This window comes from Pieris rapae, chromosome 11 (assembly GCF_905147795.1).
Source record: "Pieris rapae chromosome 11, ilPieRapa1.1, whole genome shotgun sequence".
NCBI classification, from domain to species: Eukaryota; Metazoa; Arthropoda; class Insecta; order Lepidoptera; family Pieridae; genus Pieris; species Pieris rapae.
In genome coordinates this window covers 4434405-4454177 of record NC_059519.1, presented here as the reverse complement: position 1 = coordinate 4454177, position 19773 = coordinate 4434405, and the positions used below count along the sequence as shown (strand labels likewise).

At 32.7% G+C, this 19773-nt stretch overlaps 4 protein-coding genes across 5 annotated transcripts; 3 read left to right on the top strand and 1 right to left on the bottom strand.

The window, feature by feature from the left end:
* Positions 1 to 797: 797 nt before the first annotated feature.
* LOC110998687 (snRNA-activating protein complex subunit 4) lies at positions 798 to 3861 on the top strand. The gene has a single exon (XM_022267441.2). The coding sequence runs from the start codon at positions 949 to 951 to the stop codon at positions 3337 to 3339; it is 2391 nt and encodes a 796-aa protein (XP_022123133.2). The 5' UTR covers positions 798 to 948; the 3' UTR covers positions 3340 to 3861.
* Positions 3862 to 4997: 1136 nt separating this feature from the next.
* LOC110998688 (zinc finger protein 235) lies at positions 4998 to 14688 on the top strand. Its single transcript, XM_022267442.2, has 13 exons — positions 4998 to 5220; positions 5562 to 5696; positions 5979 to 6473; positions 6762 to 6895; positions 7360 to 7645; positions 8604 to 8737; positions 9358 to 9432; positions 9840 to 9969; positions 10793 to 10935; positions 11538 to 11670; positions 12657 to 12770; positions 13648 to 13761; positions 13850 to 14688. The coding sequence occupies exons 1-13, from the start codon at positions 5113 to 5115 to the stop codon at positions 14081 to 14083; spliced, it is 2235 nt and encodes a 744-aa protein (XP_022123134.2). The 5' UTR covers positions 4998 to 5112; the 3' UTR covers positions 14084 to 14688.
* Positions 14689 to 14758: 70 nt separating this feature from the next.
* On the bottom strand, positions 14759 to 16278 carry LOC110998686. The gene is made up of 3 exons (XM_022267440.2): positions 15707 to 16278; positions 15526 to 15574; positions 14759 to 15193 (listed from the first exon to the last, which is right to left on the bottom strand). Exons 1-3 carry the CDS (start codon positions 16021 to 16023, stop codon positions 14777 to 14779), a joined length of 783 nt encoding a protein of 260 aa, XP_022123132.2. The 5' UTR covers positions 16024 to 16278; the 3' UTR covers positions 14759 to 14776.
* Positions 16279 to 17777: 1499 nt separating this feature from the next.
* On the top strand, positions 17778 to 19673 carry LOC110998696 (ubiquitin-conjugating enzyme E2 S). 2 transcript variants are annotated; one of them, XM_022267450.2, is made up of 2 exons: positions 17778 to 18175; positions 19131 to 19673. In XM_022267450.2, exons 1-2 carry the CDS (start codon positions 18028 to 18030, stop codon positions 19580 to 19582), a joined length of 600 nt encoding a protein of 199 aa, XP_022123142.1. In that variant the 5' UTR covers positions 17778 to 18027; the 3' UTR covers positions 19583 to 19673. The 2 variants fall into 2 exon arrangements, with proteins under 2 accessions (XP_022123142.1, XP_045486072.1); XM_045630116.1 differs by having other exon boundaries at positions 17780 to 18175; positions 19128 to 19673.
* The last annotated feature ends 100 nt before the right edge of the window (positions 19674 to 19773 follow it).

The following is a 19773-nucleotide window of genomic DNA, read 5'->3' as shown; positions in this document are numbered from 1 at the left end:
ATACTTCAAGAACTCGACATTAAGCAGCGTCTGTTTTCAATAGTACAATCTCGCATCCATACATTCTTCGGATACGTATCTCGGCGTGGTGATCTGTCCATAGAACGCCTTGTCTTTTAGGGGAATGTGGAAAGCACTAGACCGCGCGGCAGGTCACGTTCACATTGGAATGATCAGATTAAGTCTGCCGTAGGAGAATCACTGAATCAGAACAGCAGGATGACCTCTAATAGGCAACGATGGCGGAACGTCGTGAAGCGCATCAATTCTTTCCCTTATATTACCACTACTACATACCGATCACGACCACTCTGTCAAGAGTGTACCGGATACGTGATAAAAAAAATCTAAAATTATATAAATTCTAATTACTGCCCGATATTTTATTAGTGTCAATAAATGTCTCCAAGTAATAAAACTATCGTGAATGAAAACTACCATTAACCTACGTGAAACAACCCGCTTTAATCCTTGTTTCATCTTCATTGTCCACATCATTAAAAATAAGACAAGGCTAAACACCATCCCAACCCATTGGTGCGTAAAAGCATCAATTACTACCCCTTTCCGACTAAAAAGGCTCGCAGGAGGCCCCGACACATACTAACGGATCCGGATGATCCAATCACAGTAGCAAACGATAAATTAAAAGCCGCCTAAAAAAAAAGAAGAAAAAAATTAAAAAAAAAACATGTTTTTAGTTTTAGTCAAAGTAGTATATAAATACAAATGTCATTCTTAAGTCCTTTGCCTTTCCCATTAGAGATAAATTGAAAAAAAATACAAATGTCATTCAACTACCTTGTAAAATATAAATAATACATCAATATATATTGAATAATACGTAATGTTAATTTTGAACAGAATTCCCTTGAATTTAGTTAGCTAGTTAAAAATATAATTCAGTTCGTAATATAATTTTTGTATATTCGGTTTAGTTCAGAAAAAATGAGTGATACGGACTCAGACATTGAATCTGATGAAGAGGCAGAGCTTGAAGATTTACGAAAATTGAATGCAGCCTTAGCGGATGACGATGCCGGTCCTAGTAGAGCCACATCTCAGTACTCTTTTAATACTAAGGTGTCTATATCGGACAGTCTTTTTGATGACATTTCTGAAATCGACACTACAATTGCTTTAAATAAGTTATATGATCAAAAACTCCAAATCCTGGAAATAAAACTTCACAACCGTCTACGTGAATGCCGGGAACGGTTACAAGCAGTACAAAATATGGTTATAAAGGAAAAACTTCCGGTTACTTCTTTCCACCATATAACTTGTGGTAAACCTTACTTTAAAGATAGGAATGGATTTTCGCCTCCTGAAAATAAAGATAGTTTCCTCAAAAAACAGGCTGACTTTTTGGATTATTCAACTGTACAACTTGGGATTGGCTGGACACTTGGCAATAAAGATTTCTTTTTGAAAGTAATGCATTCAGTTTCTGAAAAAATTAAAAAAGAAGAAATTAAAGCCAAGCTAAATGATCTATGCCGTAAAGCTAAAACAAATAAATCTTTCAAAGGCCAAATAACAAAACTGAACACTGAAATGGGTGAACTTAAAAACAAGTCCTTGAAAGACTTAGCTCTACCAATTGATGAAGAATATGATTGGAATTATGTTGCAAGTCTACTTAACTTAAGACACAAACCTCATGAGTATAGAGCAATGTGGAAACTGTTTCTACATCCAGTTATAAATAAAAATGTATGGTCAGAAACAGAGGCAAAAAGATTACTAGGTATAGCACAGAAATTCAACTATCAGGGTTGGGACACAATTGCAAAAGAATTAAATAATGGTCGTACACAATTTCAGTGTTTTATTTCTTTTCGTAGCAATACACTGAAATCTCAAGTAACCAGAAAGTGGACTCGAGAAGAAGAAGAATATTTAAAAAGGTTAGTTGATTATTTTAAAATTGGAAATTGCATTCCATGGGCAAAAGTAGCTGCATCAATGGAAAATCGAACAAAAGTCCAAGTATATCACAAGTATTTAAGACTTACTCAAGAAAGAAAAGGAAGATTTCTTCCTGAAGAAGATGCAATAATTCTTACTTTTATAGAAAAATATGGTCCTGATTTTAAAAGGATGACATGGTATTTGCCAGGACGAACTATGTCCCAATGCAGAGTGCGTTATGAAGTGTTATCCCAGAGAAGAATGTCAGTAGTATGGACTGTAGAGGAAGACATAAAGTTAATGCAATTAGCAGCAAATCAAGATCCTCCCCGAAACTTCAGTAAAATAGCTGAATATTTTCCACACAAAAATAGAAAAATAGTACGGTCTAGGTATCTAGTGCTAGAAAAGTGGATGGCACGACATCCTAATGTCAATATTGTAAATGCCCCTAGAAGAGCATCAAGAGAAATAAAGCGAGGAAGTAGTTCAGATAGTTTAAATAAAGCCATTGATAATTTAAAAAAGCGCCTAGAACAAGAATTAAATGATAAAAAATATAAAGTAGTGAATCAAGATTCCTCAGAAGATAAGATTGAAGATGAAATTATTAGTTTTCTTGTTAAAGAACAGATAAAACTTGATGAACAGCAAAAATATAAGGCTATTCCACAAGCCAATGATCAGGAAACTACTGATAATAGTGATCAGGAAAGTGAAACGTTACCAGAAGAGCATGGTGGTACAAACATTAAACTTGTAAAGCAAATACTGATTCTGCTTCGAGCTAAGTTAAATAAATCCAAATTTTTACAAAGTTCAATAAGTGAAGAATATCCTGGTTTACTAGAAGATGATCATTTAAATATATATGGAACTGTAAACAAATCTTATTCTAGGAAAGTAAGCAACACCACCAGTACTATTAAATGTCCTGATATTTGGGGTAGTAACACATTAGGTCCAAATCAGTTTCTTCTTCCACCCAATTATGCAACAATCACAGGTTGTAGAAAACTAATGAATTCTGTTAAGGAAAGTCAACTGAGTAATGCAGTACAAAATATACAGGAATATATGAGGCGTAATACTATTTTTAAAGAATCTATGCAGCTTTTAAATACAAGATTCTATACTTTATTCCTTTGGCCAATGATACTATCAACTCATAAGCCACCAGAAAAATTCTTCTTAAAAGAAACTAATGAACCTCATGAAAAAGAAGCTTTTCCACCTGTTGTTTTTAAAGAGGAGGATTATAATTTTAATCAAGATAAGAATCAAGTTGCTATGCATAGAGTAAAAGGCAATGATTTAGCAGATAATGTAATTGATTTACCCAATAATAATGATCATGATGAAATCACTCTAATGGAATTGCATAATTTTGAAGAAGATGAAGGCTGTATTTTGGGCCTAGAGTAAGATCTGTTGAATATATTTTGAATCAAAATGTAAGTTTCTATAAATTTTTATGAAATTGGTTTAGTTACGATTTTATTATATTATTGTGTTAATAAAAATATTGAATTTTAGAAAAAAATAATAACATCTTATTGCTAAGATCACTTTAGTATGATGTAATAATACCTAATGTGGAAACTGATAATTGGCCTTCATATTAATTATATAATATTGAACCTTTTTTAGCTGTTAGTTTCTCTAAAATTGTAAAATATAATTAAAATAAACTGTTCATCTATCTAACTACAACATCGTGTTATTTAAATAGCTATACCAAGAAATTGTAGTAAGGTGCATGCTGTAAAACAAGTAACTATCTGCTGAACTTAGTAAAAACAGCAGCACAAACAAGTTTACCAAATTAATTAAAATATACCAGAGGTTTGACCTATATAATCCATATTAGCCAAACTAACACACAAAACCATATCTCCTACGCACGCATTAACATGGCCTTAGTAAAGGCCCTATGGCCATGGTAAATAAACGATAATTTAAATTTGATTGTGTCTTATTGAACAGTAGGAAAAGATTGAGTATAAAATTTGTATTAAGTACACACGTGAACCAATTTTAGATTGCTAAAATGAATATGATTTTATTTGTATGAATATTAAGTAAAGGCATTTATTTTATGGGCCATTAGCCCACCTCTACCTTTGGTTGGTACAGACGAAGTTGTCTTAATTTTTATATATATACTAGCTGACCCGGCAAACGTTTTGCCATGTATATTATTTGTAGGAAATATTTTTTTAGGGCAATAAATAAAATTATCTACTATAAGTGTTCGGGAATGTACTTATACTCGAAAGCGTTATAAACAAACGTTTTGCGGCGTCAGGACCTGACGAACCCAGCGCCCACTGGTGAAATAACCTGTGAAAGAGGTTATTTTACCAGTGCAATTAGTCAACCTCCTAGTGGGAGTGCCATGCTGTTGCTTTCGGGCTTCAGCCAAATGGGCAGGCACGACCGGGGCAGTACCACTGTCTCACAGAAAACCGGCGTGAAGTGATACAATAGGTTTATCCTGTTGTACTCGCGTTGATCGATAATCGATCAGTTATCCCCGCTAGATGTCTGGGTTACCTCTCATCCAGCAAACATCACGGAGTAGGGATGAGAAAGCCGGTCTCCTGTCTTACTCAATACACAGTTTTCGGCACTTAGATAACTAGCAAGAATTGTAATTTAAAATATATTCTCTACATTAATTTATTACCCTACAGCATTCTTTTTGTAGGGTAATAAATTAATGTCTTTTTTTTATATATAGAACAGGGGAAACGGGCAGGAGGCTCAAGTGATACCGCCGCCCATGGATACTTAATGCCAGAGGGCTCGCGAGTGCGTTGCCGGCCTTTTAAGAATTGGTAGGGACTTTTCTTGAAGGACCCTAAGTCGAATTGGACATGTTCTCTAAAACTGACCTTTACAATAAACCTATAATAGATCTCCTTATTCAGGGATTTAAGTGCATTCTTCCTATATAAGAAGTTACTCTATGATTCTACCCTGCAAGACTAAACTGCAACTGAAACTCGAATACATACGTGAAGAATCGTCTTCGATTTTTTTAAAGCTTTTCTTGTTGTAGTCTGTACTGAGTACTCTGTGGTTCTAGCCGCAATTATAATCTTTGGAGTTAAAAACTTGGGAGAATTTTGTTATTTATATTGAGTAAAATATTTTCTAAAGCATGAGATAAAAACTTACATAAAGTTCGGGAATATGTACGAATTGAAAGCATGTTCGGTATGCCTTAGTACAGGTGTGAAATTTGTGAATATAGATAGTGGTCAGTTAAGACATGATTATAATCTCATTTCCGGTCTGAAGGTTTGTTTTGTTTATATTTTAATATAAACTATAATAAAAATATTAAGCAAGGTGCAGCGGTGTTTACAAATAATCTCTATTAACATCATATTCAATTTTCCATAAACATAAATGACAAGTTTATGTTCTCAAACTTTACAGAACTCTTAACATTTTTTTGCCATACATTTTGAGATTATTTTATATTTTGAAGTATGACTTACATAGCTGGTTTTGGTTTATCCTCGAGCTAATCAACCTATATGCTAGAGCAAAGCTCATAGAATATAGCCCAATTGTCTGATGGATATAATGTAGGATTTTATATTATTTTTCTACTCTAATTTTTAACTAATTTTCAGACAAATCCAGAAAGTGGCTTACCACACCATCTTTGCATAGAGTGTGCAACTTTCATTAAAAAATTTATAAAGTTCAGAAATAAGTGTCAAAGAGCTTATTATACATTACTGGAAATATTAAACACTAATTGCGAGGTAAGCAAGGTTTTAACATATTGATTTATATCAATCTTTATTTTAATGAATTTATACTAAATTATTTATTCATCACAAACAAAGTTGTTGATGTTATACTTATCTTAACAAATTCTGTATAATTAAAATAAATAAATAAATTATTTAGTACTAAATAAATCTTTATATAGTAATAATATAAAGATTCACACACAACAAACTTATTGAGAGTCTAAGTGTGGAAACTCAGTCCACAAAACAAAAAAATATAAAGATATAGTTCTATGATTGGTTTTCTTTCAGATCACTGAGCAAGTTTTAAAAGCATTAAATAAACAAAGACTTAAAATTAATCCTGCTTTATCATATTTGGCATCAAACAATCCACGGGTGAAATATGAAGTAGTTAAATTCAAATGGTTAAAAGAAAGTCGGGTACCTTTGGAATGTAATAAAATACAAACATTGCACTATAGCACCTTATATGATGAAACTCCTCCAGAACAAATAGAAAATAAAGTAACTGAAGTTAATGAAACTAATGCATTTAACAATCTAGTGGATGAAACTGTATCTGATGATGATTATTTTAATGATAATTCACAAACTAATGATGATGTTGATGGCTCAAACTTAGAGGAGGATTTTGCAGTTGTTATGCCAATATCTAAGAAAGAAGCGGAAGCTGTTGTAGAGATATATAAAATGTTGTCTCAAGGAAAGTTTCAGTGTACAGTATGTGGAAACTCGTATTACACAGAGGCTCGTTTAAAAGTGCATATGAGAATGCATGACACTGTAAGTCTTGTATAATGACTATTACATTTAAATTTTATGTTTAATGAATTACAAAATTTTGGAGTTCCATATAAAAGTTAAGTCTGTTTTAGAGATATGTGTACTATTGAAGTTACCCTGATATTTATTGAAGTCATAGCTATGTGATTTTGCGCTTAACTTGCCTCTGAATCATAAGCTTTAGTGCACATTCTATTAAATATATTTATTTATTGGAAATAAAAGTCTATTTTACATTTATTGTTGTATTTCTTACCTGGTTTTATATTTAGCCCATTTTTTTTCCAGAGTTTGAGTGGTAAATATTTTTGTGAACTATGTAGTTTTTATTATAAGACATCATTTCAATTGAAGACACATATTTCTGGGAAACATACATACAAGTACCTATGTAAAAAATGTCCGGAAGTGAGTTTTGATAGGTGAGAAGTTTAAATTAGTTAATAAATAGATACAACATTATTTATCTTATGCATAAAACATCCAATTGATTTGTGTACCATGGTAATTTAAGCACTTACAAAACAAAATAATATTTTTGATTTATTATTTACTTATTAACTTAAACGATATATTTTTCATATACCGTTTAAGTTAATAGATTTCGCTGGAAGCAAATAAATGGAAGGGCTTCCGTAGTTTGAATCAAATATTGGATTTTAATAATATTCATGGCGATATCATTCTGATGGCGATTCAACCCATTTAGGGCCTCAGATTAGTCTTTTTACATAAAAATGAAGTTTTCATTGGTGCCGTGATTGGAACACACGTTCTCAGACATGATAGTCGCTAAAGCTAATACTGTTCTTAATTTTTTATTGGTTAATTAAACATATAGGACTTGAAAAAAGATAAAATTTTAAAATAATTTAAATGATTACAGGACATCAGCAAAGTCACATTATATTTGGAATCATCTTAAAGACATTCCAAAGTCCAAACTTGGAAAGAGAAAAGCAAAAAATTACTCACATTCTGCTCAAAAGAGAAAAAAACTACCATCGGATTTCCCCCTGTGTTTGCCAGTCAGCCAAGAGGATCAATACAGACTTGTGAAGGAGCGGCAACAATCGAAGAATTACATAGAGTCGCCATTTAAATGTGAATTATGTTATAAAGGTTTTCGGGAACCGGCTACGTACGATAAACATATGAAGAAACATGACCCGGTATGTATGTATGTATGTGTGTACACCAATCACTATGATGACTCCCCTGAATTGCGCTGATAAAGCTTTTCCGATCTATTCATTTTCCCAATATTACCTAGCCTATTAGGGGACCTTTCGGGAAATTTGGATGAAAATTCGAGGATCCTTCCTATACCTTGAACCTTCCTTCCTCCACAGATGAGGTTTTCAGTTTGATTTATAGGTCATATGCATCACCTTTACTAAGAATCTCTGAATATGTTCTATACTGTATTAAAATATGAAGGTGCAAATATTACTTTTTATAAAATACATAAATATACAGAATATTGATTATATTCTGTTTATGAAAGATTAAACTTAAAAGTTTTTAAACCAACTTTAAACCAAAAGAGGCGACGTATAACCTTTTTTGTGTAGCTGGTTTGCTAAATAGCGTGTTGGAAAAAAGAGAGCATACGCCTCTCTCAAGATGCACTTACTAAAATGGGTGTTTATTGCCTACGATATATGGGCGACTCGAGTCCCTATCCTTAAAAAAAATTGCTTGTATCAGTTAATTTAAGTGAACGTTAAACATTAAAGTCTTTCATAGTATTCTGAGTTTTATTGTGGTCCGTTCATACTTGAACCAAAACTGGTTAACCAATAATAATAATAGCCTTTTTTATCGGACATTTCGGCGTATTCTTTATTTTTATTTTTCGTAGATTTATTCTTTCTTCCATTTCTGCTTGTCCGCTTGCCAGGTGGCAAAGGCCTCCTCCAATCTACTCCATTCTGGCCTTTCTAAGGTTAACCAATACTTAAACAAAATTTATGAAAGTCAATATTTGGCATACTTTGTGTGCCACAACTTATATACCTGTACGTATATACAATTGCCTGAATTATGTTTAAGACATTATCAATTCGCTATCTGTCATTATATTTATCTAGAAATATTTCATATTTTGACCTTTATTTGCAATTTCAGACGACATCAGGTCAATACCAATGTGACGTGTGCAAGGTGTACGTAAAAAATACAAGACAGATATACAAACATATGGCGAGGAGTCACATTCATAAGTATTCTTGTCAGGAATGTCCCTTCACATGTTTTTGTAGGTAAGGACTCTATTTTGTTATGTTTGAAATCTCTTATTATAATATTTGTCAAGAATTTTGAAATCATTTAAGATTATTTGTTAGTGACTATAACCAAACAAATAAAATATTATTTTCATAATATTATTCTACCAATTTTGGCTTTAAGAGTTCAAATTAAACTCAATTTTAAAAACCCGCCAAAACGCTTCTCTAGACAAGATGGCGTCGCACCCGTCCCTACAACGTACGATGTCTGACAAAACACTTGTCTACGTGTTTTACGTGTTAATTATCTTTCTTAAATAACAATAATTACATATACATATTTCGGTTAAAATAATCTCAGAAGAAATAAAATCCAAGTTACTATTTGGATTAGACAGGACGAAGACATGTCTACAAGCATGTGACGACATCGTTGATTCGACTAATCAGAGACCGCTATGTAACGTGACAAAAAAAATAATATGCCTTTTTGATAATGATTATTTACAAGTAATTTCACTTCATAACACCTTTTAAAATTGTGTTTTATGCGAATTACTCTCAATAAGACTTTATTTTTCATATAAATGGGCGATTGTTATTATAATTTAGCTTAACCAATTCCAATAATAAATGTATACATTTTATTACAGAGGACAAGCAAAAATGCATTACAGATGGCATAAAAATGTTACGTACTCGTGCCCACATTGTAATAAGGAATTTGTGTAAGTATTAATTTAAAATGCGTAATAATTATAATAAAAATTCGTCTTAGGTTCGATCCCGACGTTAAAGAAATGTGTCTCGTTCAATAATTTCGGTCAAAGATAACATAAGTTATGCGCTCAGTTATAAAATTGATAAGAATTATGTTTTAATCTTTGTTAAAATAATTGATTTTGACCATGTAGGTTATGTATGTACTAACTGTAGCCTTGGGGGTTTGATCCCGACGAAATTGTTTAGGAATAGACAGAATCACAAAAATCTAGTAGTGCTACAATATTTTTGGTCTGGTGCTCAGATTTGTGTGTCTATTTCGTCATCCTTTTTCTATAGACAAGAATGATCAGTTCCTTCAGATCCAGGTTCTGTGGTTGTTTTTTTATATTTTATTGTTTATGTATTTTAGAAAAGCTTCAACCCGTCTTACGCATATTCGCATAAAGCATCCATCAACATTTGTATGCACGATATGTGGACACAGTTTTGTGAGCGAATCCGGGTTGTATTGCCATAAGAAGATCGCACATACAAAAGAGGTAAGGGTTTATTAATTACTAGCTGAACTGGCAAACGTCGTTTTGCCATGTATATCATTTATGGTTATTGTGCCTCACTCGACATAGATAGGTATAGTGTGTCGGGGACTTTTTTGTAGATATTTATAGGATCTACAATTACTTAGAACATGTTATGGTTCTATCTTTAATAGTTTAGGCAGGGTACGCAAAATAAGTAACTTTTTTGGTTGATTTTTTACACCTTGTGTCCGAAAACCCTAATATCTTACGGAACCCTATTTTTGTTCAAAATTAAATATAGCCTATATTACTCGTGGAAAATGTAGCTTTCGAATGGTGAAAGAATTTTTAAAATCGGTCCAGTAGTTTATGAGCCTTTTCATTACAATCAAACAAACAAAGTTTTTCTCTTTATAATATTAGTGTGGATTTGATTCCAGCATTACGGTATAATCGCTCTAATAAGGGAACTTTTCCTAAAGTTTGAGTTAAAAAAATTATAATTTGAAAAAAAAATTAACATTTTTTTCTTATTATTATTTTTTATATTACGATTTATCGCGTTTGAAATTTATGTACTAGTAGTTAAATTTAAGTTAAGATTATGTTTATAAAGAATTCCCAGATAACATATTATGTATATATACAAAGTACCAAAGACAATGTAATAGACAAGCAAAAGTTTTGAGTATAGTAATAATCACATTTAATCCTAATATGAAAAATATGTAAATCCAATAAAAAAAAATAATCCAAAGCCATTCGAAGGCACGACTGACGACTGCTATAAAAAAATGTACTTGAACTTTTCACGTATATCTTGAAATAATATTTTTTATAGGAAATGGATGCAAGCTCCAAACTGGAGACCGACATTGAAACGACTAGCTCTTTGTACTGTGCTGAGTGTCAACTACAGTTCCATAGTGAGGCGGCCTTCGTGACACACTTTGGTAGTTCTAATAAACACGCTTCAACCAATCTGTAAGTATTAAAAAATCTTTCATTAGAGCTTTATATTATCACGATTAATGCGCAGTTTATTTAATTTATAGTATTCCCACAGAATATCTATGTATATACATAAAAGGCAAAAACGGAATATATACTTAATAATATGTAGTTTTTTAGATTATTATATTAAGTCCTTAAAAAATCATACTTTTTATTTAATCCCTGTAATATAGACGATATAAATATTATTCGTTAAATTATCTAATGTTTGTACTATTTTCTGCTAAAACGTAGATTGTACCTGTATTTTATTTTTGTACATTTGTTTAATAAAATAAATAAAAATTGATGATATTTATAGTAAAAAGATATAGTATGGGAATGTGTGACCTTTTAATGAAAAAAGTTGTAGGTACGCTATTTACCTCTTAGAGGCGTACCGCGTAGTTGACGTAATTAACGTTTATAATTTGGGAATATAGTTAATCATTCTCAGCTATAGCATAGTTGCTAGCCATAATATTGAAAATCGTCAAGGTCTCTTCATAAAGAGCTTGCACGAAGCGACCAGACTTAAAAAATGTGACGAAAGTATCAATAGTCAATATAAGTTTGGTATAATTTAATTTTAGTTCGATAAAACCGTCGCGTGGCGAAGAAACGCTTGTGAACGGAAAAGCCAGTACGCGCCCGCGGGGAAGACCGCGACGAGATGTCTCAGAAGTTCTCAATAACGGTACTTCAACGGCTGGAAACTGTGATATTGTTAGTATTATTTTCCTTTATAACTAATCAATTATTTTTTTGTATAAACACAGAAATTATTAAAAAAATACCTATATCTACTTATTTGTTAGTTCTACAGAAATATGTTGGTATAGTACGGACGCGGAGCACGAAGAATTTCGTACAATGACCTTTGGGCCCACTGCCAGTGGTTAAAAACATTTTTTTTATAAGTACGAATATTCAAAACGGTAGGTTTGATTTTTATTTAGACTAAACAGCTTGATGGATTTATAAAAAGGAAAAGTTATGATTGCGACTAAGATTTGGTAAAAAAAACAGAAATACTCTTAAAAAAACATTTAATTTTAGTCAGAGGCATCTATTTCTAATGAACTATCAGATGTTTCGCCAGATACGTTACTACTTATATACTATACTATAACATATATACTACTTATAACAAAACAAACCAAAGTACATGTGCACCACCGCATGTCTTTATGGTTATGACTAAAAGGTTTACAATCTCTGAATACGGCGGTCACTGCATCTGTGTGAGAGCAACGGCAATATGTTTATGCGCGAGCGACAAAGACATAAGATGAGGGGTCATTGTACGAAATTCTTCGTGCTCCGCGTCCGTACTATAGCTTTCGTAAATATTTCTGTCTCTTTCTGTTTGTTGTCGCAGACGTCTGACTTTTCGAAAACATTTAGTTAGGTGGTCGCCACTATTTATACAAACCTTTTTCGAGACCAATTTCCACTATAAGTTCGTAGTATTACTCTTTCTTCTCAGTCTCTCTTTCTTCCCTTATTAAGCATACATAATGTTTAATAACACATATTTAATTTGATTATAGTATTAAAACTGAACCTATGTACAGTTTTGTATTTTTCTGTCAAGATTTGTTAACGTTGTGGTGAAAAGACAGATTTATTGTTTATGAAAAATGAAAGGAAATATGACTTAAATATGTTCTTCTCTGTCTATTTTTATAATTTTAATTTTTAATTCGTAGTGTAAGAAATACCTATCAAACGACGTTCAAGCTCGCAAACATTACGAATCGGAACATCCAGGTGCAGAATATCTAAAGCGATATATGTGTGATATATGCGGACACACCACTAAGGTATGTTTATATCCTATTATATACTATATATCAATAAAATCTGAGCTGCCCCTAGTAATGTTGTACATTTGAGAATCACTTTTACACACATATAACTGCATAAATTATATGTCCTTTTATAGTTTAATTCACAAAGATCGCATGTTTTAATTAAATTTGACTAATTTGGTTGTTTTTTTTTCATCTGCTGCAGCATTTAAAAGCTTTTGTATTTAAGATTAACATAGCCAGAGCGCAGATCGCATCGGTGTCGTTTTAAATTTGAATCGTTTGAAATAGGGATGCATCCGATGCCGACACAACGATACTTTTAGAATTAAAAAAAAATGTAAACGCGCATGATTGATCTAGATTCTAGTGCGTTGCAATCGAGAGTCGAGACACGTACTACGTAATGCTAGTGCTCTTACCCGCTTTGTCCTCGCGTATTCTATTTCGCTATACACTTTAGTTGGCTTTTAATTGCTGTCGCGTTTTTCTTCGATACAAAATGAAATAAAATACAGAATTACAATAATCTTATCAATGTTAATTTAATTTATTACTCTTAATTCTGAATTTTAATAATAATCCTTTAATCTTATTTACAGATTGAGTGTTTATATTTTTTAATACAAATTAAAACCTTTAAACCAAACTTGATGTATTTTACTATTATTTAACTTTAATTCAATAAGCGTTGGTATCAGTATGGGCGATATTTCTATAAGAGTATCGGCATCGGTATCGTATGGGCAAAAAGGCGTATCGATGCATCCCTAGTTTGAATATTTGTTATAACCAACACATATTAAGTAAACACCTTTAGCTGGAACGTGTCTTTTATAAAACAAATTTACTATAGGTAGTTTGATATTAAAATTAAATATATTTCCAGCAATACGCGAACCTTATGGTTCACATGCGTACACATACGCGCGAAAAGCCGTACGCATGTCCGTACTGCGATCGTCGGTTCAGTATGGTCAGCAACCGAGACCGACATATTGTGGTGAGTATATCACTAATGCTTGTAAAGGCAAATAGTAATTGCAACAAAAAAAAAAATATATAATAGATTTTGTTTTTACCTTTTTTAGGTACACACGGGTGAAAAACGATATGAATGCCAGCATTGTGGACGTCGATTCACGCAAAGTAGCGCTGTCAAACTACACATCCAAACCGTCCACCTCAAAATCCCTTACGCGCCTTGGGACAAGAAGAACAGGAAGAGAAGGAAAGAGATGGAATCATCTCTCGCCTCTGTCGCACAGCCGAAGGCGCCCGACACGCAAGGGGAATATATTAATGCGTATATGTTTAATTTATAGGTATGATTGTACTATTTCTCCGACACTGCAATTAATGGGAAGCCATTGCGTGCTGAACCACTTAATTGTCTTAAATATAGACTGCCCTATTTTGGGCTCAAACAGTCAAGTCAATAACTATTGGGATTGTAGCTGCATTAAGCTTGTTTTATTAACGTGGACTGAACTGGAATATATATATATATAATATTTTATTTGTATTGATCTGCCTAACTTTAATCTTTATTTTTATTCAATTCGACTAGGAGTTTACAGTTTGTGGTTTAATTTTTTTGACATTTGATTGATTGTAAAAAAACACAGATACAACAAAATCTATGGCTTCTTATATGATGACAAATAAATCTGAGTTTAATTAGAAATTAAACATTCTTGTCTAAATACTATTTTATACAATGACTACTATTTTATATAATAAATACTACTTTATTTGAATTGTGATTTTACGTTTTGCATGATATGGCGGTCTGTAAGGATAGATATTTTATGATTAAATAATTTATGTACATGTCGAGTTTTTTTTAATTATCCTACCTAAGGTCTGACAGCTTATTTTTTTTGTTTTAATTTATACTACATGTACATATATCAGTTTTGTCTATTGCTGTAACTGTTATTGTATTACTATAGATATTTTTGAGGTATCTAAGAGGGTACGGAATATAAAATAAAATATGGCTATAAAACAATTTATTAACTGGTAAGTCCGTTAGGCAATGCGTGTACCAGGCGAGGTGCACGCCCAGAAGTTGAAGTATTTTCCCAAGCATTACCATTACTTTCTGAAGAACAATTGTTTTTTCGTCTGCGACGCACCCGTTTTCGCTTTGTGCGCTGGTTGTTGACATTTGAATAATCCTCCATGATCCAAATGTTATCTTGTTCATCACTTTGAGTCTTTTGAGAAAATGTATTGTCTAACATTGCTAGAGCTCTTTCTTTATAAGATTCAAGATCTGTTTCATTTTCTTGAATGGATTCTTTCTTTTCCTCAGGCTGTACTTTTGTATGTTGTAAGGAGGAATACTCTAAACCAGCCTCATTTTCTGATTTTCCTCCATCAATTGCATCAATTGAAGACTTGTGAGCTTCACATATCACATAAGAATTCTAAAAATATTATAGGCTATAAATACAGCTGAAATACACATTAAATAATCTTATTGTATTGTTAAATTATGAAGGGTTGACTAATAATAGGATAAATCTAGAAAATTTAGCTGCAGTCAGTCAATCTACCTTAACTGAAATAGATGGAAAGATATTATTTTTACTAAAAGAATCACAAAAAAAGTAGTTCATCCATCAAATATCCAAAAAATATTCATATCAAAAAGTTTAAGTTGCACCTTCAAATATTTTTTGCATATATGAATAATAGGTGTAACTGGTTATTAATACTAACTTTGAAAAAAAATAATATTTAACAATAACAAACTTACATTGCCAGGTTTTACATTTTTTGTTACATCTGTGTTTGTCGGAAACACTCTGAAAAAGATAACATAATTATTATTAGAATTCTACAATGCTTTAACTAACTACTTACACTGGTATACTTTGAAAGTTAATTTGAATGAGCAATTACTGGAGAAAACAAATTCAGATTTATAGTTTACTTACTCCACGGGGTCATCAGGACAGAGGATAGTGAGCCGTTCGGCACTGGGTAGTAAATGTCCACGAGAGCGAAGCACGAAGGATTCAGTTAGGTCCAGTAAGTCGCGAAGCCGTTGCTCGAGCCATCGGACACGGCGGTGCGGATCGACCGATACATAGCAGTACGCACGCGGATCGTTCTCGTCATATATCCGAAGCAGACATACCCCTACACGAAACCGTTCCCTTGGAATTTTTTTTAATCCTTTGAATCCTACATCATTGCCGTGGCTGCTGTCCACTTCCGAACTCTCAGAATCGATTCTTCTATAGGAAGACATGATCAATATTGAATCTAAGCTGTTTGCTCCTAATATTAATTTTTACAGCTATTTTGAGCGTTATACATAGTAAATAATATTTAGGGTAATATTATATTTAGTAACATACACTTAACACTAGGAAAAATGAAGACTCGGTGTTCCCGAAAGGCAGAATTTCCATGAATAATTTTGAATTTTTAAACTATCATTAGTTTTGTTCGTAAACACATAACACGCCAAGCGCTCGTTTAAATCTCAAGTTTTAATCTTCAATCTTCATTCTTCACAGGTTATGAGTTATTATGACATTTGACAGCTAGTCCATACTTAATGTGCTACCAATTTATGCAGCCATAAATTATTAACACAACTACCTAAGATTTGGAAATAAAAAAGATAAATAATAATTATTATTGTTAGCTTTTATTTTTCACTAGTTAAACCAACCTGAAATTTGGTTAAAAACAAAACCAGGATAATTCTTACGCTTTGTAAAACTTACATTTTAATATAATACATTGATATATTTGCTGACAGGATGAAATATTATAATATATATATCAAACCAAGTCCCTGGATTCTTCACCTGTTGCTGCGATATCATTACTAGAAAAAAGTGTACCTAATGTTATATTAAATTTCAATTTAAACATAACTGGTAATGATATCGTCAAAACTTTAAGTTTATTAATTTTTTTTTTCAAATTCTGTTCTTGATGTAATACGCTCTGTATTAATATTATACGGCTGTAATTTTTAATCGACTGTGGAGTCATTCCAGACCAAATGAAACTGAGTAAGATTTCACTATTGTTCAAGGCAGGTAGTGCGGCGGATCCATCAAACTTTAGACCTGTTTAAGTGCCTTGAGAATAGTTTTTGAAAAGATTATCTTAACAACTTCCTTTACATTTATTAAAAATAAACTGTTGGATAATAAATAGGCTATTATGTGTATATGTACATCTATTATTTATATCTTTACTAAGGGTTGTTCCACGTCCAGCGTCCAGCCTGATGACTTCATATTTAAAGGCTCAATTCTCGCATTTATTATTTTTTCTGATTTACATAAACGACCTCCCATTTTTTGTCCACGAAATATAATTAAGTGAAGCATATGATCAGCCTGGCTCTAGAAGATAAATCACCCCTTATATTGAAATTGTATTCGTGTTTACAACAAACTCCCAAGTGAAATCAAAGAATAATCATGAATAAATTGAACGCTCTTGTTAAACATATATTAATCAATACTTTTTATATATTTAACGAATGTTTAAATGTTACTAATCCTTGCGATTGATTTGTTCCAGTTCATACAATTGTATAACTCTAAACTTAGCGATTCAAAAGAGTGTCGGAGAGTATTTTGCCCGCTCATCGCCCTTAACTTGAGAAGTGGTAATAAATGTAAATTGAGAATCAATTTACCAACAATTCTGTTGAGGTTCATAAGTGAATCCCATATGTGTTCCAAGTTATTTTGACTTGGAATTTAAATATTATTCATTTACTTACTGATTAAATTTAAGAGCTTTGTGTCGATAACGTTTTTTGGTACATATAAAATATGTAACTCACTAGCAAGAATAATCCTGATTTTGTTTTTAACCTTAAATTTGGTTAAAAACGCGGTAAACTAGTGAAAAATGATAAACTATCAGTCATAATCCTTATTTATCTTTTTTAATTCTAAATCTTAGCTTGTTGTGTTGAAGACGCTGTGGTAATATACATAATGTAAGTATAGTCTATAAAAATATTTTATCTATATTGTCGTTAATAATTTCCCAGACTAATATACAACACAAAAAGGAAAATATATTGTGTCGTTAAACGTTAATAATGAAAAATATTACAAATTAACCGAAGAATTTCTATTTTTAGCCAGGAAGCATAGCGTAATTAAGATTTCAAACCAATAATTGAGCGCTCGCTAGATAGCGGGAAGTGACATCATAAAAACGTTGGCGGTTGGAGTGGCGTCTGGTGGCTAGTGATGGTGAAGCGCTGGGCGTGATGTCGAATGTGGAGAACGTGTGCCCGCAGGTGCTGCGCGGCGTGGCGCGCGAATTACGGCGGCTGGCTGCCAACCCACCTGCTGGCATCAAGCTGCTGCTGCGTGACGACGACCTCACCGACGTTGTCGCCCTCATCGACGGACCCGGTAACAATCTCTTTTATAACAAGCTAAAAAGATTTTTAAATGACAGTCACAGGAGTTAACAATAAACAACACAATTTAAATCTTCAAATTATGTACAGTTTACAACAAGAAACCATTAAATTGAAGAAATATTTGATTGTAGTTCAGACCCTAACAGCTTTCATAGTTACATTAATGTTATAAATACATAAGTTTAAGGAATACAGGTGTATAATATTAAGATCATAATATTTTATTCAAGTTTAAATTTTAAAATTGAATATCAATTTCTATTAAATTTTATAAGTATATACAATTTTTAAAGTAATAGTATCTTAAATCATTTTATGTAATATGAACTAAGTGATTACTGCAAGGACAAGATTAAACAAATTTTATAATGAGCATCTGAAAGCACTTGATATTACTCACCTCATTTAGGAAGAGATAATCTCATTGAAACCTATAAAATCCTCACTGGCCTGTTAAGTGAAAATATTCATTTGAGTGGTAGTTCCATAAAACTTAAGACCAATCAACAAAACACAAATTTTCTAAAGAACATACTCCCATACCAAGTAGTGGCCGACTGGAATAGGCTTCTGGAAAGTGTAATCAGTGCACCATCTATGAACTCTTTAAAAAATAGATTAGATAGTTATCATGCTGGTAGCGTGTTTATAGACAAAATAATAGTGGTTCAATTGAGCTTTAGGAATGTGAAATAATGATGAAGATTGCGCAAAAATTAAATGTAGTTAACAATATTAAAATGTATGATTATAGTTAACTTATGTGTATGTATAAGTGACAACAATCGTTATGTTTACTATTTTGAGCTACGAAATGTTGTAGCTTATTATTACACTAATTTTTAGGCACCCAATAATAATTCTAATTAAAAACAAATTTCTTCAATAGATAGATTCGATTCACATTATATAATAATGAGGTAACAAATGTTGTTGTGCAGCAGAGACACCTTACGCTGGCGGTGTATTCCGGGTGCGGCTGGTCTTAGGCAGAGAGTTCCCAACAGTGCCTCCACGCGCCTACTTCCTCACGCGTGTCTTCCACCCTAACGTATCATCTGCTGGTGAGGTCTGTGTGAACACACTGAAGCGCGACTGGCGTCCTGAATTAGGGCTTGAGCACGCACTACTCGCAGTAAAGTGCCTACTGATCGCGCCCAACCCTGATTCAGCGCTGAATGCTGACGCGGCAGCGTTACTCCGCGATAGGTACGACGATTACTTCGCTCGAGCAAAGCTCTATACCGACATTCACGCGCGTCCAGACGCGGCCTCCGGCCCAGCGCATGCTTCTGCAGCAAGCGAACCTTCTGACGCGGCCCCACGAGCGAAGCGTGAGCGCCGAGCCCAACCACCTCTCGCCAAAGACAAGAGACGCATCCTCAAAAGATTATGAGCATCCCACATAGCATTAACTATAATTAGGTGTGTAAAATATTTGATTTAATTTTATTTAAGTTATAATAAATGATGAAGCGATTTCTTAATTGACATTTCATTTTTTTAACAACCTGACCTAACTAACTAGTCTATACTTTAGTAAGATAAGGTACAAGAATTTTGATACATTGTTACTTTTGGTGTTGC